The sequence below is a fragment of the Cydia fagiglandana genome, chromosome 3 (genome assembly GCF_963556715.1).
Source record: "Cydia fagiglandana chromosome 3, ilCydFagi1.1, whole genome shotgun sequence".
Lineage (NCBI taxonomy): Eukaryota > Metazoa > Arthropoda > Insecta > Lepidoptera > Tortricidae > Cydia > Cydia fagiglandana.
This window is the reverse complement of record NC_085934.1, coordinates 11,026,273-11,042,648: the sequence shown is the minus strand read 5'-3', so window position 1 is coordinate 11,042,648 and position 16,376 is coordinate 11,026,273. Positions and strand designations below refer to the sequence as shown.

General features: G+C 37.8%; 2 protein-coding genes and 3 non-coding genes across 5 annotated transcripts; 3 read left to right on the top strand and 2 right to left on the bottom strand.

Annotated features, from left to right (window-relative positions):
* Nucleotides 1-17: 17 nt before the first annotated feature.
* On the top strand, nucleotides 18-3,369 carry LOC134680021 (phosphatidylinositol glycan anchor biosynthesis class U protein). The gene is made up of 4 exons (XM_063538999.1): nucleotides 18-970; nucleotides 1,251-1,522; nucleotides 1,732-2,429; nucleotides 2,597-3,369. The coding sequence occupies exons 1-3, from the start codon at nucleotides 207-209 to the stop codon at nucleotides 1,983-1,985; spliced, it is 1,290 nt and encodes a 429-aa protein (XP_063395069.1). The 5' UTR covers nucleotides 18-206; the 3' UTR covers nucleotides 1,986-2,429; nucleotides 2,597-3,369.
* Nucleotides 3,370-3,482: 113 nt separating this feature from the next.
* Nucleotides 3,483-11,598, top strand: LOC134680020 (uncharacterized). Its single transcript, XM_063538997.1, has 12 exons — nucleotides 3,483-3,809; nucleotides 4,211-4,388; nucleotides 5,052-5,333; nucleotides 6,065-6,339; nucleotides 6,732-6,917; nucleotides 7,467-7,757; nucleotides 8,014-8,131; nucleotides 8,322-8,461; nucleotides 9,111-9,394; nucleotides 9,899-10,114; nucleotides 10,856-11,045; nucleotides 11,416-11,598. The coding sequence occupies exons 1-12, from the start codon at nucleotides 3,767-3,769 to the stop codon at nucleotides 11,562-11,564; spliced, it is 2,352 nt and encodes a 783-aa protein (XP_063395067.1). The 5' UTR covers nucleotides 3,483-3,766; the 3' UTR covers nucleotides 11,565-11,598.
* On the bottom strand, nucleotides 11,125-11,198 carry Trnat-agu (transfer RNA threonine (anticodon AGU)). Its single transcript has one exon. It is a non-coding gene; the product is annotated as a tRNA-Thr (tRNA).
* A 222-nt stretch (nucleotides 11,599-11,820) lies between the features above and the next one.
* Trnar-ccu (transfer RNA arginine (anticodon CCU)) lies at nucleotides 11,821-11,893 on the bottom strand. Its single transcript has one exon. It is a non-coding gene; the product is annotated as a tRNA-Arg (tRNA).
* A 1,746-nt stretch (nucleotides 11,894-13,639) lies between these two features.
* On the top strand, nucleotides 13,640-13,711 carry Trnaw-cca (transfer RNA tryptophan (anticodon CCA)). Its single transcript has one exon. It is a non-coding gene; the product is annotated as a tRNA-Trp (tRNA).
* Nucleotides 13,712-16,376: the final 2,665 nt, after the last annotated feature.

The window sequence follows — 16,376 nt, the reverse complement described above, 5'->3', positions numbered from 1 at the left end:
CAGTACTGACAACTAAACGTCATAAAATAGAATGAACTTATGTCAAACTGTAGGTGCGACAGCTGCATTTTTACAAAAGAGTGGTGTTTCTTGTGTAAATTAAATGATACTTATCTCTTAATTCATTGACAAAAGTCCATACTTAGTGGCGGTGCGCGGTTCCGTTTCCAAATGTAATCGCAGTATATGTATAAACCGACGAAACTATGGCTTCCTTTTTGAAATACCTTTTTGCCGGTTTGGTCCGGTATTGGCTGATGCACATAGATTACTGGCAAACAATATCAAACAGAGTGGAAATAGCTACGCCTCTGAACTCTTGGAAGAGATTAGTCGAGGGCGTGTACCTTTACGATCATAATGTAAACCCATACGAAGGAGATGCCTTCCATGAATCACCCATAATGCTCATAATCTTCTACTACATCATGAAGAAGGCTCCATTCATATTGCCGCTTCTGTTTACGTTACTTGATCTACTGACGGCGTTTTTGCTGTACAGAATGTCGAAAGCTTTTGTAAGGATTTTGAAGGATTCTCAAGAGAAAATTAAGAATGAGATAGCTGAGGATTCTAAGTCTATGCTCCTGAGTAATTCGCAGCTGGAAGAGGCATCGGAGTACGTTTTGTCTGTGTATTTGTTCAATCCTTACTCCATATTGAACTGTGCTGGAATGACGACTACAGTTATACAGAATTTGTTAGTGGCAGCGGCTTTGTGGAGTGCATCTGGTGGGCGTAGGGTGCCAGCTTGTGCGTTTGTGGCGCTCGCTACACACCAGGCTCTCTACCCAGTGCTGCTCATTGTGCCGGTGGCCATATTGCTTGCGGATGTCAATAAGGGCTGCAACAAGTGCTCCTATATCAGGACATTGCTGGTATTTGTCCTGTGCTGGGGATTCCTTATTTATATCTCGGCGTTTATTATGAATGGTTCCTATCAGTATGTGTACAACACTTATGGGTTCATGTGAGTATTATTCCTTTCAATAATATCTTGGTAAATAATAAATAAATAAATGAATATTACTGGACATTTTTTACACAAATTGACTAAGCCCCACGGTAAGCTCAATAATGTAAATGTATATTGGTTTAGTTGCTAAAAGTAATTCTTTTATTATATTTTTTCTATATTTTTTCCTATCATGGTAAAATTTTAGGCAGCTACACAACCTATAGTAAAAATAAGCAAATCACAATTGATGTAAACTAAAATTCAAAAACTACTATTTTAATTTAATTTTCAGATTGACTGTACCAGACTTGAAACCAAACATTGGTCTGTTCTGGTATTTCTTTACGGAGATGTTTGAGCACTTCAGACTGCTGTTTGTGTGTGCGTTCCAAATCAACGCCCTGGCTCTGTATGTGATCCCCCTCACACTGCGGTTCAAGACGGAGCCTATCCTGTTAGCTACAGTTCTGATTGCTCTCTCTGCCATATTCCGATCTTACCCTTGTGTGGGAGATGTTGGATTTTACTTGGCTCTCTTACCCATGTGGAAACATTTATTTACCTGTAAGTATAGTCAATAGCTACTAGGTAATATGTAATAATAATTAATTTATCTCCAACTAACTACTGATCTCCATCTTACTGCTCTAATCTAGATGGACATATATATAATATAAGTATTTTGCAAGTCATTCTTTTGTACAAATATACACAGACTTTACTTATATATCCTTTCAACTTCAACTAAGCTAAAATTTTTAATCCTTTTTCAGTTATGCAACAGAAGTTCATAGTTGGCTGTGCATTCATCATCACTTCAGCACTTGGACCAACAGTGTGGCACCTCTGGATATACTCTGGCTCAGCAAATGCCAATTTCTTTTTTGGTGTTACACTCTCCTTCGCAACAGCACAAATATTTTTAATAACAGACTTGCTTTTTGCATTTATCAAGAGGGAATTTACTCTTAAACATGGCTCATCAAGAGAGGTAGACGGGAAACCTGCCAAGTTAGTGTTGCGATAATATCAAAGTTGTGTCATTCCAGTGATAACTATGTGATTTTCTAAGAAAAAATGTACAACTTTGTTGGTTGTTAAGAAGGATAATTTCTAATAGTATGCTAAAGCCAGTAAAATAATGTTGACAACCAACAATGTATTACCTTTTACCAGAACATTTTACAATTAACATTTACTCACATTTTTATTTTCTTATTTAGTTTGTACTACATGAATGCTCCATAATCTCGAGCAGAAGTTTAGTATATTATGGGCGACTTATTGTATATTGCGAGTTTTGTACCTAATGCTAAATATTCTAGTTTAATTGTCAATTGTGTGGCAAGTAATTAAATTACTTACTTTTTACATAGGTAATGATAGTCTGATTTACATTTGCACATTAATTTATTGAAGCCAAAAGGACATCTTGTATAGCAAAATATTAACATTTCTAGACGAACAAACTGTACAGTAAGAGGCTTGCTACACGGTCGCCGACAAGCCTTCTAACCGTCTGACCGTGATCTGTCCTTGATCAGTTTTGGTCAAATTTTGTTGGTAACAACTGTCTACACGGTCCGGGACCGGCCAAGGCCACGCGGTCTGGGGGCTTGTCGGCGACCGTGTAGCAAGCCTTTTAGTTGCAGAGTTAAGTACCCCCCTGCAAACAAATTTCTATGCAGGGGGGTCACTTATTTCTGCAGGTAGTACATCTACTATTGAAACAAGTAAAAAGTTATGAGACTATGTTCTTGAATTTTAAGTTTACATTTAATTTTAATTTGATATAATTGTCATGTACCACATCTAGATTCTAGTGGAACCCACTAGAATATATTGTTACCTACTATTGAACTCAGGTGGTTGGTGAGAGATGGATTAATTTTTATCAGTGTGCGACTGCTTTGTATTAAAACTAAATACTTAAACTAGATTTAGACTTAAATGAATATTTTACTAGAATATTCACTACTAACTGACCAGCTGGGTTAAATGGTAGGGTAATAGGGTTGTATTGTATATACTGCTATAAATATATGTGAAAATGACAGTAGATTTTTTTTTATTAGGTACTTGTAAAAGTATTAACCTGTTTGCATTTATTATTGCGACTTAAGAATTAATATACCTATGTTCAAATTTAAAAGTGAGTTAACATCTTTGTATCAAGTCCTAGTTCTATTCTATGTGTACATTCAGACAGGCAATTATAAATGTGACAAGATACTAAGTCAGGCATTGCATTCGAATTGCAAATTTGCTTTCTGCAATTAAAATAGAAGATTTTTTTTGTTTCATGATGAAATGTTGAGTTAAAAGAGCTGTCTTATTTATCACAACCTAGAACTTAGGGTCTATAATTATTAATTGTACTGAAGTCAATAAAAACAACATATTTTTAATAATGTATTTTTAATATAACTTTTTTCCCGATGATACAATAGATTAATGTAGTTTTTTATAGGTACAAGAACATATTAGGGGCCCACTGAAGCATAATGCATTAGGTGTACGCTGTTTTTAAGTTTTAAACAATTTCATCAGCACAAAACTATAATGTTGAAGTCAGAAAGCGCATCTACAAGGTATAATAGTCATTAAATTTAATAAAAGTGGTGTTTCCAACGTATACATATGTATTGTATGAAAATACCTACGTAAAGCATGGCTTAATATGACGGCTATCTGCTCAACCCATTCTGGGTATTATCTTATCTATCAGATACATTACGCACCGACCACGGCACTCCCGCGTATAAACATAACTTAGGTTAAAACAAATGAACACAATATACAGTGAACATGAATAAATCCATAGTGTTTGTATTCATAACTTTAACTTGTGGTAAGTACAAACTTTATTAAATTATTTTGATTAGTATATCTATGGCATTAAAATAAGTAGTTTAGGGTTATTAATCTACAGTGTAGGTTTTTGTTGGTAGTACGGTGGAGTGAGACCGATCTACATCCATCTCTTTATGCCGAGAATCGCGTTTTTCAAACAGCTCATGCATAGAGCCACAGACCAGTGAATTTTAAAAACTTCTAATCTTCACACACGAGTTGCATTTTTCCTTTAGTTTAACCTGAGTTACACTTAGAAGCAGTTGTTTGAATTTGGATATAGGTAACGGAGTTATAAGCGTGATTCAGTTTTGTATGGAACATCACGTATTTTCTAATTAGATTATTTCTAAATCTGTATCTTTGTTGTGAAATATGTTATTTTGTTGATGCTTTCAGGCGTGAGTGAAGGCGTGGTCTTCTCCAGCTTGCCGGAGCACCTCCTACCGTGTTACCGGGGCGGCGGGCCAGCCCTCGGGGCGCCGCGGCGGCTGGACGTCTTTCTCTCCCTGTTGAAGAAGCTTGAGGTCAACCATGCACTCGATATGAGACTGTTCAGTACTTCGTTGCTTAGAAGGTAAGAAATACGTTACAGTTGCTATTGAATACATTAAATGATCTAAGAGAGACGAGTACCTAGTTAATGAATAAAGAAGACCTTATTAAGTCTTTATTAGATAGGTACTGCTAATTTTAAGGCCCCAATCTCAGAATGAACAGCGAGCTGAAAAAAAATATGGAATTCATTAAAAGTGGCCATGCACTTTTGCGGCTGTACCTAAATTACTGTTTTTTGTCCCATATATCTAATGAAACTTAGTTTGGCTGTTCCCTAAATGACGTCACGGTAAAAGTTCCTAGCTCTCAAAGTATAAATAAATAGTAAAGGCCAACAACAATAGTTATTCATTTTCGGAGAAATTCAACTTTGGATGGAGAACCCTCTATCTATCAGTTCAGCCTACTTTCATTGTGTTTCTGTGTTGTTCTGTTCATTGAAAGATCAGGGTGTTCAATCAAACTAGAGTCAGACCAAGAATAGTCTGCAGCCAATTTGATAGCCTAGGCAGTGAAAGTGTTATTTTAAACGTTAAACTTCTATGAAATTATGTCGTATAAATGACACTTGCACTGCGTGGGCTATCAAATCCTCTACACACATTTTTTGTTCCGACTCTAGTTAGTGGTGAATTGAGTTACATTACATACTCACCACTTACAACACTTTTTCTACTTCCAGCTTTCGCCTAGACGGCATAGAGGAAGCTGCGAACGCAGTCGAAACCGAGTTCGTCACCCCTTACCGAGCCTCCGGTTTCCAATTCAACAAGTACAAACTCCTAATGGACTTGTTTCTGCCGACTCAGAACCTCTTGGACCCGGAGGTCCTGTCGGTTGAGGAGAAGTGTCTGCTCCACGCGATGTTGAGTGGGTCAGTGCGGCATTGGGAGAGGGGGGACGAGGATAGAGTTTGTCCTTTAGCGAGTGAGCAGATGCAGCACTTGGCGCTAAATGAGAGCAGGTTAGTAAAGAGACACATTTTTAAAGTTATTTAGGATATATCGGAGCGAAAGAAGTGTTTAGCTACCTAAATTCTAGTACCTTTTTTTTTCACGGCTCAAATTTTAAAGCTGTAGTGTCACTCATATAAATATTTAGAGCATGTTTAATGCCGACTCTACTGACGAGCTTCCTTGCACGTTTAGTAAGTTCATGCTTCTCATGTGAAGCCTGACCAGTAATATATGATCGCGCGCCATTTTGCGGAATTTCGTTGGAACTATTTTTTTTTCATATACATATATACTAAACTGTCAGCCTATACATGAGAATAACAGCGCCCTCTTGACAATGATCATATATCACTGGTCAGGCTTTACCTACTGAACTGGATTCCGGTAAGTTTATATGTATACTACCGATACTACGGCATACTGTACCATCTTGTGCTGCAGTGAAGACCAGGCCTACGGTAAATTGTCGGTTTTGAGACAATGAGAAATCTGTGATTCTGATTTAGGTATTTAGTCAGACTCCTGGGGCCCATTTCTCAAAAGCTTGTAACTTGTAATACAAGTGGAAGTCCCTTTCTAACAAAAGCTGTCAAAAAGTGACATCCGCTTGTATTACAAGTTACAAGCTTTTGAGAAACGGGCCCCTGGCCATTATAGAGAGATCGGCAGTGGCCAGTGGGTCTATTATTGTTAACAAATTTTTAGCAAACAATATTAATAATACCTCTAAACTTTACAGAGTCATCAGCAGATGCCCAATAGAAGTCGGCGTGATAAAAACTGAGTGGGGCTCCATATCCGCGGGTACCCTAGTGGCCGCCGTGGCCGCAGCCCTGGAGCCGCAGAGAGTGGCGGTCGCGGACATCCTCAACGCGGACGTGTACAAGGCTGACGTGGCCGAGCCACTCATGGTGGAGGCGAAGGAGGAGTGGTACTCGGATATAGAGACGCTGAACGCTGATGAGAAGCGAGATGTGGCCGATATTAGTAATTTGTATGTCGCTACTTTAGCAGGTATGATTTTCAAACATATTTTAAAGTTATTAAGTGTGTAAATAAAGTATGCGGTCTGCGGCATCTTATAGATATTATTCAAAATATTACGAGTACCTACTCGTACCTATTAGGCTATAAAAAAGAGAATTTGAAATAGAGGAATATTGTCAAAGTAAGTTATGTAGTCAGTACATTCACTGCCGTCTTTCGACACAAATGATAAAAACTTTTAGAACGCGATTTGACTTTGATCCTTATTCTTTCACTGATATGTGTTAAATTTGTTAAATATCAAAAAGTATCGCCATCTACTCGAGAGTAGGCCAAATGTAGGGCGCCATCGCTCGTATAGATGGCACCATACCTTCCTGCACAAGTCCAATATTTATTTTGTATAATTATGATTCCAGGGGACTTAGCAGAAGTAGTAGTAAACCAAGGCCCCCGAGTGGGCCCATCGTCGCAGCGCCTGGTTATCGGCAGCAACAACCGCTGGAACGACACGATGCTGCCACGGAACTACTTCATGTATCCGCAGAACAGCTCTATCGTGGACTGGCAGATTACCGATGCTGAAATATTGGCTGGCATCGATGGTATATTTATCATTTTTTTAGTCCCTATTCGCCTTTACTAAATTCTGCTATATTGTTGGTTATGGAGTCCATGCGATTCTGCTATAAACAATCACTAGACTCCGAGTTTATATTTTACTCATTATAAAAAAAAAATATTACCAAAGATAATTTAAAATAAAATAATATTTTCAAAGTAAATTATGTATGTAGTCTGTACTGACTACATAATTTACTTTACTGCCATCTTTCGACACAAATGATTAAAATTTGTAGAACACCATTTGACTTTGATCCTTATTCTTTCACCAATAAGGATGTGCTAAATTTATTAAATTTCAAAAAGTATCGCCATCTACTCGAGAGTAGGCCTAAGGTATGGCGGCATCGCTCGAAAAGATGGCACCATACCTTTGGCCTATCCTCAAGTCTAAATTCTCTTTGACCTTACCAATAGCAACAAATAAAGCTACGTGGTATCTGCATTATTTTGAAATGTTGTCTTTACATTTGTCTACTTTAATCCCTAAAGGCAGTCTACCAGGTACCAAAATAAATATTGACTTTCAGGATTGATATTGGCAAGCTACTTACCCACATGGATTTCTCAAAGGAACTCCCTTCGGCTCTCGCAAGTCCTCGACATGTATTACTCCGACGCAGGCGTGTCGTTCGAGCCGCGAGTGAGGGCGTGCAACCGGCAGACGCTGTTCAAAGCCATCGTGGACAGTGCCACCATAGCTACGGAGACTTCACGATTTGCAAATGTGCTGTATCTCACTCAGGGCGGAGTGTACATTCCTGTGGAGAAGATGAATCGGATCAGTGATGCCGCTGTTTCTGCTTTTACTGAATATCTTAGTAAGTTCTAAATGCTTCGAGGGAGTGGATGCATGTCTAAGGGCCTACCGCGAATACCGTAATAAGTGACAGACAAAAATATTTGCGAAGTTCGGTGTTCGCGGTAGGCCTTTGCGCGGCAGACGCATACTTTGAAGGGTTTACACTTCCACACAAATGACAGGGACAGAGCTTTGATTTAATGAAATAGTACCACAGTGTTTTGATGTTCACATGCTTGTTGTCTGTGTCACTCACAGCTTGATGTTGGTTTCAGCTACACTTTTTAGCCAAAATAACAGAGAATGTAAAGGCCCGAGCAGTGTTCCTCAGATGAATCTCGTGATCGCGACGGATGCCGCGTGGAAACAATACGATGTGGAACAATTTGTCTCGTAAGTTCATACTTCAAGGTCATCATTTTTTCAAGACTATTTTTCTTTTGACTGTACGTAACTAAAAGTTAATGTCGTAAAGCGATGGTGATTGACTCCATTTTACTTGCATATTCTAATTAAATAAGTCAGACCTTTGTTTTACCTCTATGCTGTTTTTAGTTTTGAAATGATTGTAATATGTATGCAGATGGGTGGGAGGTGCACTGGAGTTGGATTTAGAACGCAGCACGTTGGGGTTGCTGCACGGGAACACGGGCCGATGGATCGCTCCCCCGTCCCATAACCTGACCGCCGTGTTCACACACATTAGCAACTTCACTGACGATTGTAAGTTGTATCAGAATGCGAAGGTGCACTCTATAGACCGACCGCTTAATTGAGTCCTCGCCTGCGCAGGGGGTAGGACGACTAAGGGTGGCGGGGAACGTGCGGGCGGCAGGCGTACGGCGCCCGCACCTTTCCCACCGCCCGCACGTCGTCCCGCCCCGTCGCCCCCGTACCGCGCAGGCGAGGACTCATTTAAGCGGTCGGACTTTATAGTTCGTTTTTTTAGCATTAGAAATAAGTAATGTAAACAATCTTGATGTGTCATTAATTGGAAAACACAATTTAAAAATAAGTTACGGCAAATATGTAACAATTATGAATCTAATTAAGCGTTTTTCAATTAAAAGCCATGTCAAGACTGCTTACCTTCTTTTAAGTTCATTCTAATGCTAAAAAAACGAACTATAGCCTGGAACGACATCAGTAGCGCAGCCATAAGCAAAGTGGTGCTTATAATCAGACCCAGCGACCATCCGTCTGCCAACTAGACCAAACCTTCCCTCTTATCAAAAACTAACGACACGCCCCGGCTTCTGTTTTTGAGTTTATCGCGGACAGACATGCGCGGCAAGGGACTTTGTCTTAATACGAGTAATAATGAAAAATAAAGTCTTATTGCAGTATAACTAACATATCGCTTCTCCAACAGGGCCAAATCGTATGAACATCCCAAACGTGATTTCAACCATAATCCAGCATGGTCAAAACCAGTCCATTCTTGAGCAGAACAACAGTGCTGCTTTAAGCACAGTGGTCCTCATAATCAGTCCAAGCGACCGTCCGTCTGCCAACGACGTCGAACGGGCCCGGGAACTGATGCTCTCTTTGAGGACTTCGTTCTTCGATATATACTTCGGTTATGTTGCGTTGGACTTGGGACCGTTTCAGAATATCAATAACGAGTATATGGATTATTCTGAGATATTTTTACAGGTACATTTTTTTTACTAATTTTAGTCACGTACAGGACTATTTTTTTATGTCTTAGGGTGGTATTCCATATGTCCAATATATTGGTCCAATGTCAGTGCTTCTCCCTCTCTCTTTAAGCAAAATGTGAGACAAAGTACACATTGGACAAGTGGAATACCACCCTCATACATACAACGCATGCCTAAATGGATTAAAAGGACACACATAATAATAGCGCAATCGACAACAATAATGAATTAAATAAATAAATAAATGGTAATGTATAAAGCGCTGTACAAAATATGAATCTTATTGAGGCTTCTTATGATACCTACCAACTACTGTTAAAATGGCATTTTTAAACTTTGACACATATAATATTTTAAACTTTCGCGTTTTGAATACATATTAACTCACATTATAGACTCACATTATTATTGAATATAATTCGCGTTAGACCCGTCTATAATGTTTGACACATATTTTTTTCAAGTAATAATAAATACTTATTACCTAATTTCACAGACAGAGTCGCCAACCGTCATGGATGTAGTAAATGCCGTTGACCTCTACTTGAAGGAAAATGACCTTCCGACCAGAATTATCGGCGCGCAATGCCCGTTCAACGACACCGTTTTTGACTTGGTCGAGTACGAGGATTTCGTGTTGGCACCAGGTGTGAAACGGTCGTATCGCATACATCCGTTCTATTTGAGGGACCAATCATTGATCAATGTACAGGTAATTAAGAGCCAAAGGGAGTGGTCATTTCTCCATACAAACGTACTCGACTGTTTCCTCCGTGGATTTTGATGCTAGAGCAATGATTTTTTCAACCCAGATTAATATTGTCAATATCTGTGTCGGATCGGACCCTTTTGCTTTTTTTGATATTTTTGTTTTTTAAGGCGCTAGAGACCTTCAATAATGGCCAAAATGGCCTAATTGACTATCTCGCAATGAGAGGCGTAGTATTCAAAACTGATATCAATTAGCCAAAAAAGCAAAACGGTCCGACACAGATAATTTCATAATCATTTAAATTTCCAAGTTTGGTTAGGATTGGTTAAGTTTTGGAGGAGGAAATAGTCGAGTACGAAACCTCGATTTTTGAGATTTTTACGCGGGAATTTTCACCTTGTCCTTATCGCACTAGTTTTAGGAGCCGCTTCCGTTAGCGAGACGGGTATATTTACCTAAAGTATTTACAACTTAGCTCCTGTTTCGTCTTAATATATTTTTACATAGGTAATTCCATCTTGGTACTATTGTAACGCCATCTAGTGAAGCATTGATGTAAACCTTAGTTTTAACACTTGTAAAAAGATGGCAGCACATAGAACTTAATTACAATGCCATCTATCTTCGTATGTATGAACCACCGAAAAACAAGCTGGTAACACGCTCTACTAATATAAGTACTAAAATTAAGCGATAGGTGGATATAAGTAATGAAAATTTCATTTTTAATTATGTTTTCAGTTTCGTAATCAAGGTCACGGAGAACTTTTGGTTTGTAATTGGCGTGGTGCAGAAGCATCACGTAGCTGCCAAACTATTCCTCAAAGAAATCTGCACACTTTCAATGTCACTACACCCTGTCCGTCGATAGACTTCTGCATTCCAGTTAATTTCGAAGTAAGCGCTACTGCTTCCGAAAATTTTTGTGCAAGTAAGTATAATTATGGTGAATTTAAAAAGGAGAAAATTAAAAAAAATATAGTTTCAGCTCCCCATTATCAGAGGAACCTAGGCCCCGGGGGGATTCGAACCCCCGATCTCCTGTTTACTAGACAGGCGCTTTAACCAACTAAGCCACGGCGCCATTGGGCAGTAGGTCGAAAATAACAACTACTTGGTTATAACGTAAAAGTGTTCGCAGGAGAGGAAATTAATTTTATAAACGGGCCCTAAAGTTCAATAACCTTTTTATTAATTTTAGTAACTTTCATGACATGAAGTAGTCCACGCATTTGTTAGTATAATTAGTACTAATGAGATTTTTATTCTTGTTAAATGAAATAATATTATATCTTCAACAGATAACGATTGCCGCTTTCCAAACCAAGTGGGTTATTATGTGCAGCATTCAGGCTTGCGGTGTCTGCCTCTACGTGGATCCGCGTCAAGAATTTATCTTCATTGGAAACTGCAATTATTAATTTATTTTATAATTGTATGTGTTTATTGACTGTAAGGACTCTGTTAAGAATTTATTAATAAATTATTTTAGATCTGTTCGTTCTCTTGCTTATTTTAATGATAAAGCAAGAAGAAGTTCCAGTTTCCGTCTACGTATCGTAAACATGTTTAATAAATATCAATTTAAATAAAATTTCACAAACTCAAGTAGGTCAACGTCTGCAACAGTACCGAGTCATGTGTTATATGAGTTATATATATCACTTGTATAGTGCATAGCTAATTAAATAAAAAAAAGAATGTTGTACCCCTGGTGGGACTCGAACCCACAATCCCCGGCTTAGGAGGCCGATGCCTTATCCATTAGGCCACAGGGGCGCTTGGCATGAGTGTTGAAATTACACGCTACGTTCTACGGGCTATTTTAAGACTACTATAAAAACGAATTATAATTTTTTTATACAACATGACATCTGTTTTGGTATTATTTTCTACTTGATTGTGTAGCAGGAGCTGCGGGCGCAGCACGGCTCCATTTTTATCGACTATCACTATGCGCGTCCCTTTTGCACTTACATACTTGTTAGAACGTGACAATTGGTGACGAGCGATAAAAAGGCCACCGTGCTAAGCCGCATCCTTTGAAATGTAACTTGTTTGCCAACAGTTCCAGTTTATGTTATAAAGTACAGTACCTAAATAATTATATCCAGTGTCCATTCTGATGTCTATTCTTTAGGTAAGATGATATAATCTTCATCTGATTGAATGAAAAGCATTCGGATACTTTCCAGTTATAAATGTTATAATTATATGCACCCCAAAACACATTAAATTATATCCGTACGAATAGGTAGGTATTATAAAAGGGACCCAACTGTCGCCAAGGTCACTTATCCCATTGACAAATTAAACATTGTAAAAATAATATCATGGGTAGGTTTAGCAATTTGTCCCTTGTAAGGCCCACCATGCAAAATTTCCCTTTATTTGATATGAACCTTGTTATACACCTAATAAATTGGGATGGATTTCGTTTGTTTTAGAAAGCAACAAAACAAAGGAAATGCTACTTACTTATGGTTTACGAAAGTTTCTTGTTGGTTAAAAAGTAGCCGAAAACACCTCGCGTGATTTATGCATAACCCCTTGGGCCTTACGAGGTTAAGTATTAGATCAGGGGGCCGATTTTTGAATTTCGATCGCTCGATTTCGTCACTCGAAAATCGGTGGAAAACGACGAAATGCTCATTTTTGAAATACGAGCGATCGAAATTTGGAATCTATTGGTATTGACCACTCGATTTCAATTCTATTAGTAGAATTTAAATGCCTAGTGGTGGAGATATTATTAAACAAAATACACGAAATCGAGTGGTCGAATTTCAAAAATCGGCCCACAGGGGGCCGATTTTTGAAATTCGATCACTCGATTTCGTCACTCGAAAATCGGTGGAAAACGGCGAAATGCTAATTTTTGAAATACAAGTGATTGAAATTTGGAATCTAGTGGTATTGACTACTCGATTTCAATCCTATTAGTAGCATTTAAACGCCTAGTAGTGGAGATATCATTTAACGAAATACACGAAATCGAGTTGTCGAATTTCAAAAATCGGGCCCCAGCCTGCTAAAATAAGGTGAGTATGATTTGATTTGTTATCGTGATATCGCGCATCGGGAGTCGGGAGTTATCAAATACTGGCGGTAAATAAAAATAACACACTCGCTGGAAAGTAGGTTACCTACCTAACCTAACGATATTTTATTGATTGCAAAAGATAAAAGGTGTAGATACTTCGTTAATATTTAGGTTACCTAGGTATATGACGCTAATGAAAAATGGTTCTCATCGAATAGAGAAGCTGATTTTAAAACAATGATTTAATTTTGGATTTTCGGTCATAAATTAAAAATAAAGAATAATTCATAATATATCTAACTACCTACATTCAAAATTGACGCTAAGCTAAAAAAGTCTCAGATGCTTCTTATTCTTCTTAAATTAATTTTATTTAATTTATTTTAAAAATTAAAAATACTGAAATCAAAGAAAATGTGGAAGGCACAAGTAGTTTTTAATACTTTTGAATTGTGTACAGTAAATTCGTCGATGCCACCAACGACTCCGTGGCGCAACGGTAGCGCGTCTGACTCCAGATCAGAAGGTTGCGTGTTCAAATCACGTCGGGGTCACAAAATGCTTTTTTGTTGTTTTTTTTTTTTATTTTACGAAAAACAAATGACGTTTGTTTTCAGGTACAGTCAAGGAATTTAAATTCCGACCCATTTCGTACTTTGTCACAGTGACAACCGTATGAGGTCTCTAGCGGCTTTCATATTGATTGTCACTGTGACAAAGTACGAAATGGGTCGGAATTTAAATTCCTTGACTGTACCTTAACATTGTTAGTTGTAAGAGCAATTTTTAACCGCACTTATACCAACTTTATATTCACTTCACATAGTACTGCTATAAAATCTATAAAAAATGTGTTATTGGTTAGGTGGTCTATTTACGACGATGAGTTGTCGAGCAAATTAACACTTGGTAACAAACTTGCAAATTATCCGTTCGTGAAATTCTCATATCCCGTAACCGGCCACATCTCCTACAAACCGCTATCACAGATCAGAATAGCTGAGATTAAGTGCTAAATGCCCTAATTAAAGAGCTGCACGGAACCGGCCTGATCTGATCTTCTAAATATGTATCTACTCAAATGTAAGGTTGACCTGTTTATCTACTGGATGGGGTGTCAATTCATGTTGTCGAGTGCAAGAGAGATCGTTCAGCCGAAATTCAGAGTTCATATTCTTATCTTGCAATACTAAAGTGAAAGAGATGGACGTACGATTCGCTGGAGGCCGTCCTGTATGATATATGTTTTTTGTTTATTGGAGAAACAACGGAAGTATGTAAGATCAACATTTATTTAATTATTATGATGTCAAAGTTTAAATACCATTCAGTTCAACAATGCAAATCTTACATCTACCTTTGAAAGTAGGTACAATAATAGTATTGGGACCGTGCACGACGACCAATCGTCCTAAAGTCGCCATTAAACGGTTCTATGTCTTTTTTTTACTAATGGGTCTGCGGTTTAGGTATAAATGTTTTAAAATTGTGATTTTAACGAGTAATATTGAACAAATAATCTACTTACTTATTTTTTTCAATTAGTAGGTATTGTTACGTATAGTTATTAGGGTCTTGTTACACTGGTTTATTCGAGAAACTTGCTTGCTCCCACAGACAATATTAGTCAAGACCTAATAAGACCTAAGTAATGCATCTAAGTGTCTATTCAAATATAGGGGCACGTGGAAAAGTTTAACACTTTTAGCGTTAATTGGTGCAATTCATTTATTACGTGAGATGGGGTTCATGGGGGGAGGAAGAGGTATCCCATTCGTTTTTCGTCAAGTTCTCAAATTAGTCCTATTCTGCTTTCGTCACTCATTCTACATTGAAAGCCACTGATGATTGTGACGAATGTAGAATGAGTGACGAAAGCAGAATAGGACTAATTTAAGAACTTGACGAAAAACGAATGGGACGACCCAAGACGATACCGAGGAGGAGGAGTTGCTACTTTTCGACTATATCTATTTTTACAAGCGTGGGATAAGGGCAGGGAAAAAAAAAAGAAAGGTTGGGACTGAGTGGGATAGTCTTGATAGTCTTGTCTTGATCTTTCTTACGTGTGAGATCACGAAAATGCGCAAATAAAGAATATACTTTTAAAAAGCTCGGGTATCCGTATCCGCGTGAGTGCCGATAAAAAAAAACTTTAATATAAAACGTTTATATACCGGGGCATATATGTACTTACCAAAAAATAAAAATGATGAGTTGGGTTTTGTTTTTATTTAGCAATGTAGTTTTTAAATTTAGGTTTTCAGAGAAACAATTTTTAGAAAAGTATAGGTACCTATTTTACTGCAAAAGTATTATTATTATAGATAGATATAGGTAGAAGAAAATATCATCATAAAAAAATATCACAATAAAAAAAGCATTAAAAAACTTCCGTTACACCTGGACAGAACAGATAGACAACGAGGTTATGATATGTGCCTTCCCTATATGTGTATATAAGTTTTGAGAAACATTTTGTAATGTCGATGTATTTAAATAAGTTATTATTTATTAATTTAGACTTTAGTAGTTGTATACCTGTATCTTACGCACTCATCTTATGTATGTGTACCCAGTACTTAAGTATAAATATGTACCCAGTTTCGAAATGAATCAAGACTGTAGGTAGGCGTGATCTTGTGACTCATCAGTTGAGTCATAATTTTTCACCGGAATGAAACCAGCCAGCAGTTGAGCAGCAGTTTTTCACACTTACACTACAGCCTAATAAAATTTCATAATGAGTTTAAATAAAAGATTAAAGTCGTCCTGATGAAACCAAGGATGAGGCCATTCTATAACTTACTTATTTATCAACTTCTTCCTCGGCTCCTTAATATCAAATGCAATGTCAATAAATAAATATGCAACTTTTTTGGGATAATCCTACACAAGTTACACAACCTACAACCGTTTATAAATACAAAGATGTTTACTAAGCTTATTCCTTGTTAATCCTCATTCTTAAAAAGGTCGCGCTTTTTCCAATTTTGACTTTAATACATAACGTTTGAGGGTTGATAATGGTGTGTCCGAAAAATATCAGATGACGTTCTAGTCATATGATAGGGTTACCTACGCTTGTGGACGAGACGGTTAGTCAGGTTACTGGTTTACGTCTCCACTGGCGCCTTTCAAATGAATCGCATTCTTGCCAGCACACACACATCGGCAGATATCCTTGTGTGGCCGTGTGTTTACTTACTGTTATGTGCA

Bases quoted from the DNA above. Each gene is read 5' to 3' on its own strand.
- LOC134680020 (XM_063538997.1), top strand. From the start codon at position 3,767: ATGAATAAATCCATAGTGTTTGTATTCATAACTTTAACTTGTG. The intron at 4,389-5,051 runs GTAAGAAATACG...TTCTACTTCCAG, and splicing joins AGTACTTCGTTGCTTAGAAG to CTTTCGCCTAGACGGCATAG. The intron at 8,132-8,321 runs GTAAGTTCATAC...ATATGTATGCAG, and splicing joins GATGTGGAACAATTTGTCTC to ATGGGTGGGAGGTGCACTGG.
- LOC134680021 (XM_063538999.1), top strand. From the start codon at position 207: ATGGCTTCCTTTTTGAAATACCTTTTTGCCGGTTTGGTCCGGTATTGG. The intron at 971-1,250 runs GTGAGTATTATT...TTTAATTTTCAG, and splicing joins TACAACACTTATGGGTTCAT to ATTGACTGTACCAGACTTGA. The intron at 1,523-1,731 runs GTAAGTATAGTC...ATCCTTTTTCAG, and splicing joins GTGGAAACATTTATTTACCT to TTATGCAACAGAAGTTCATA.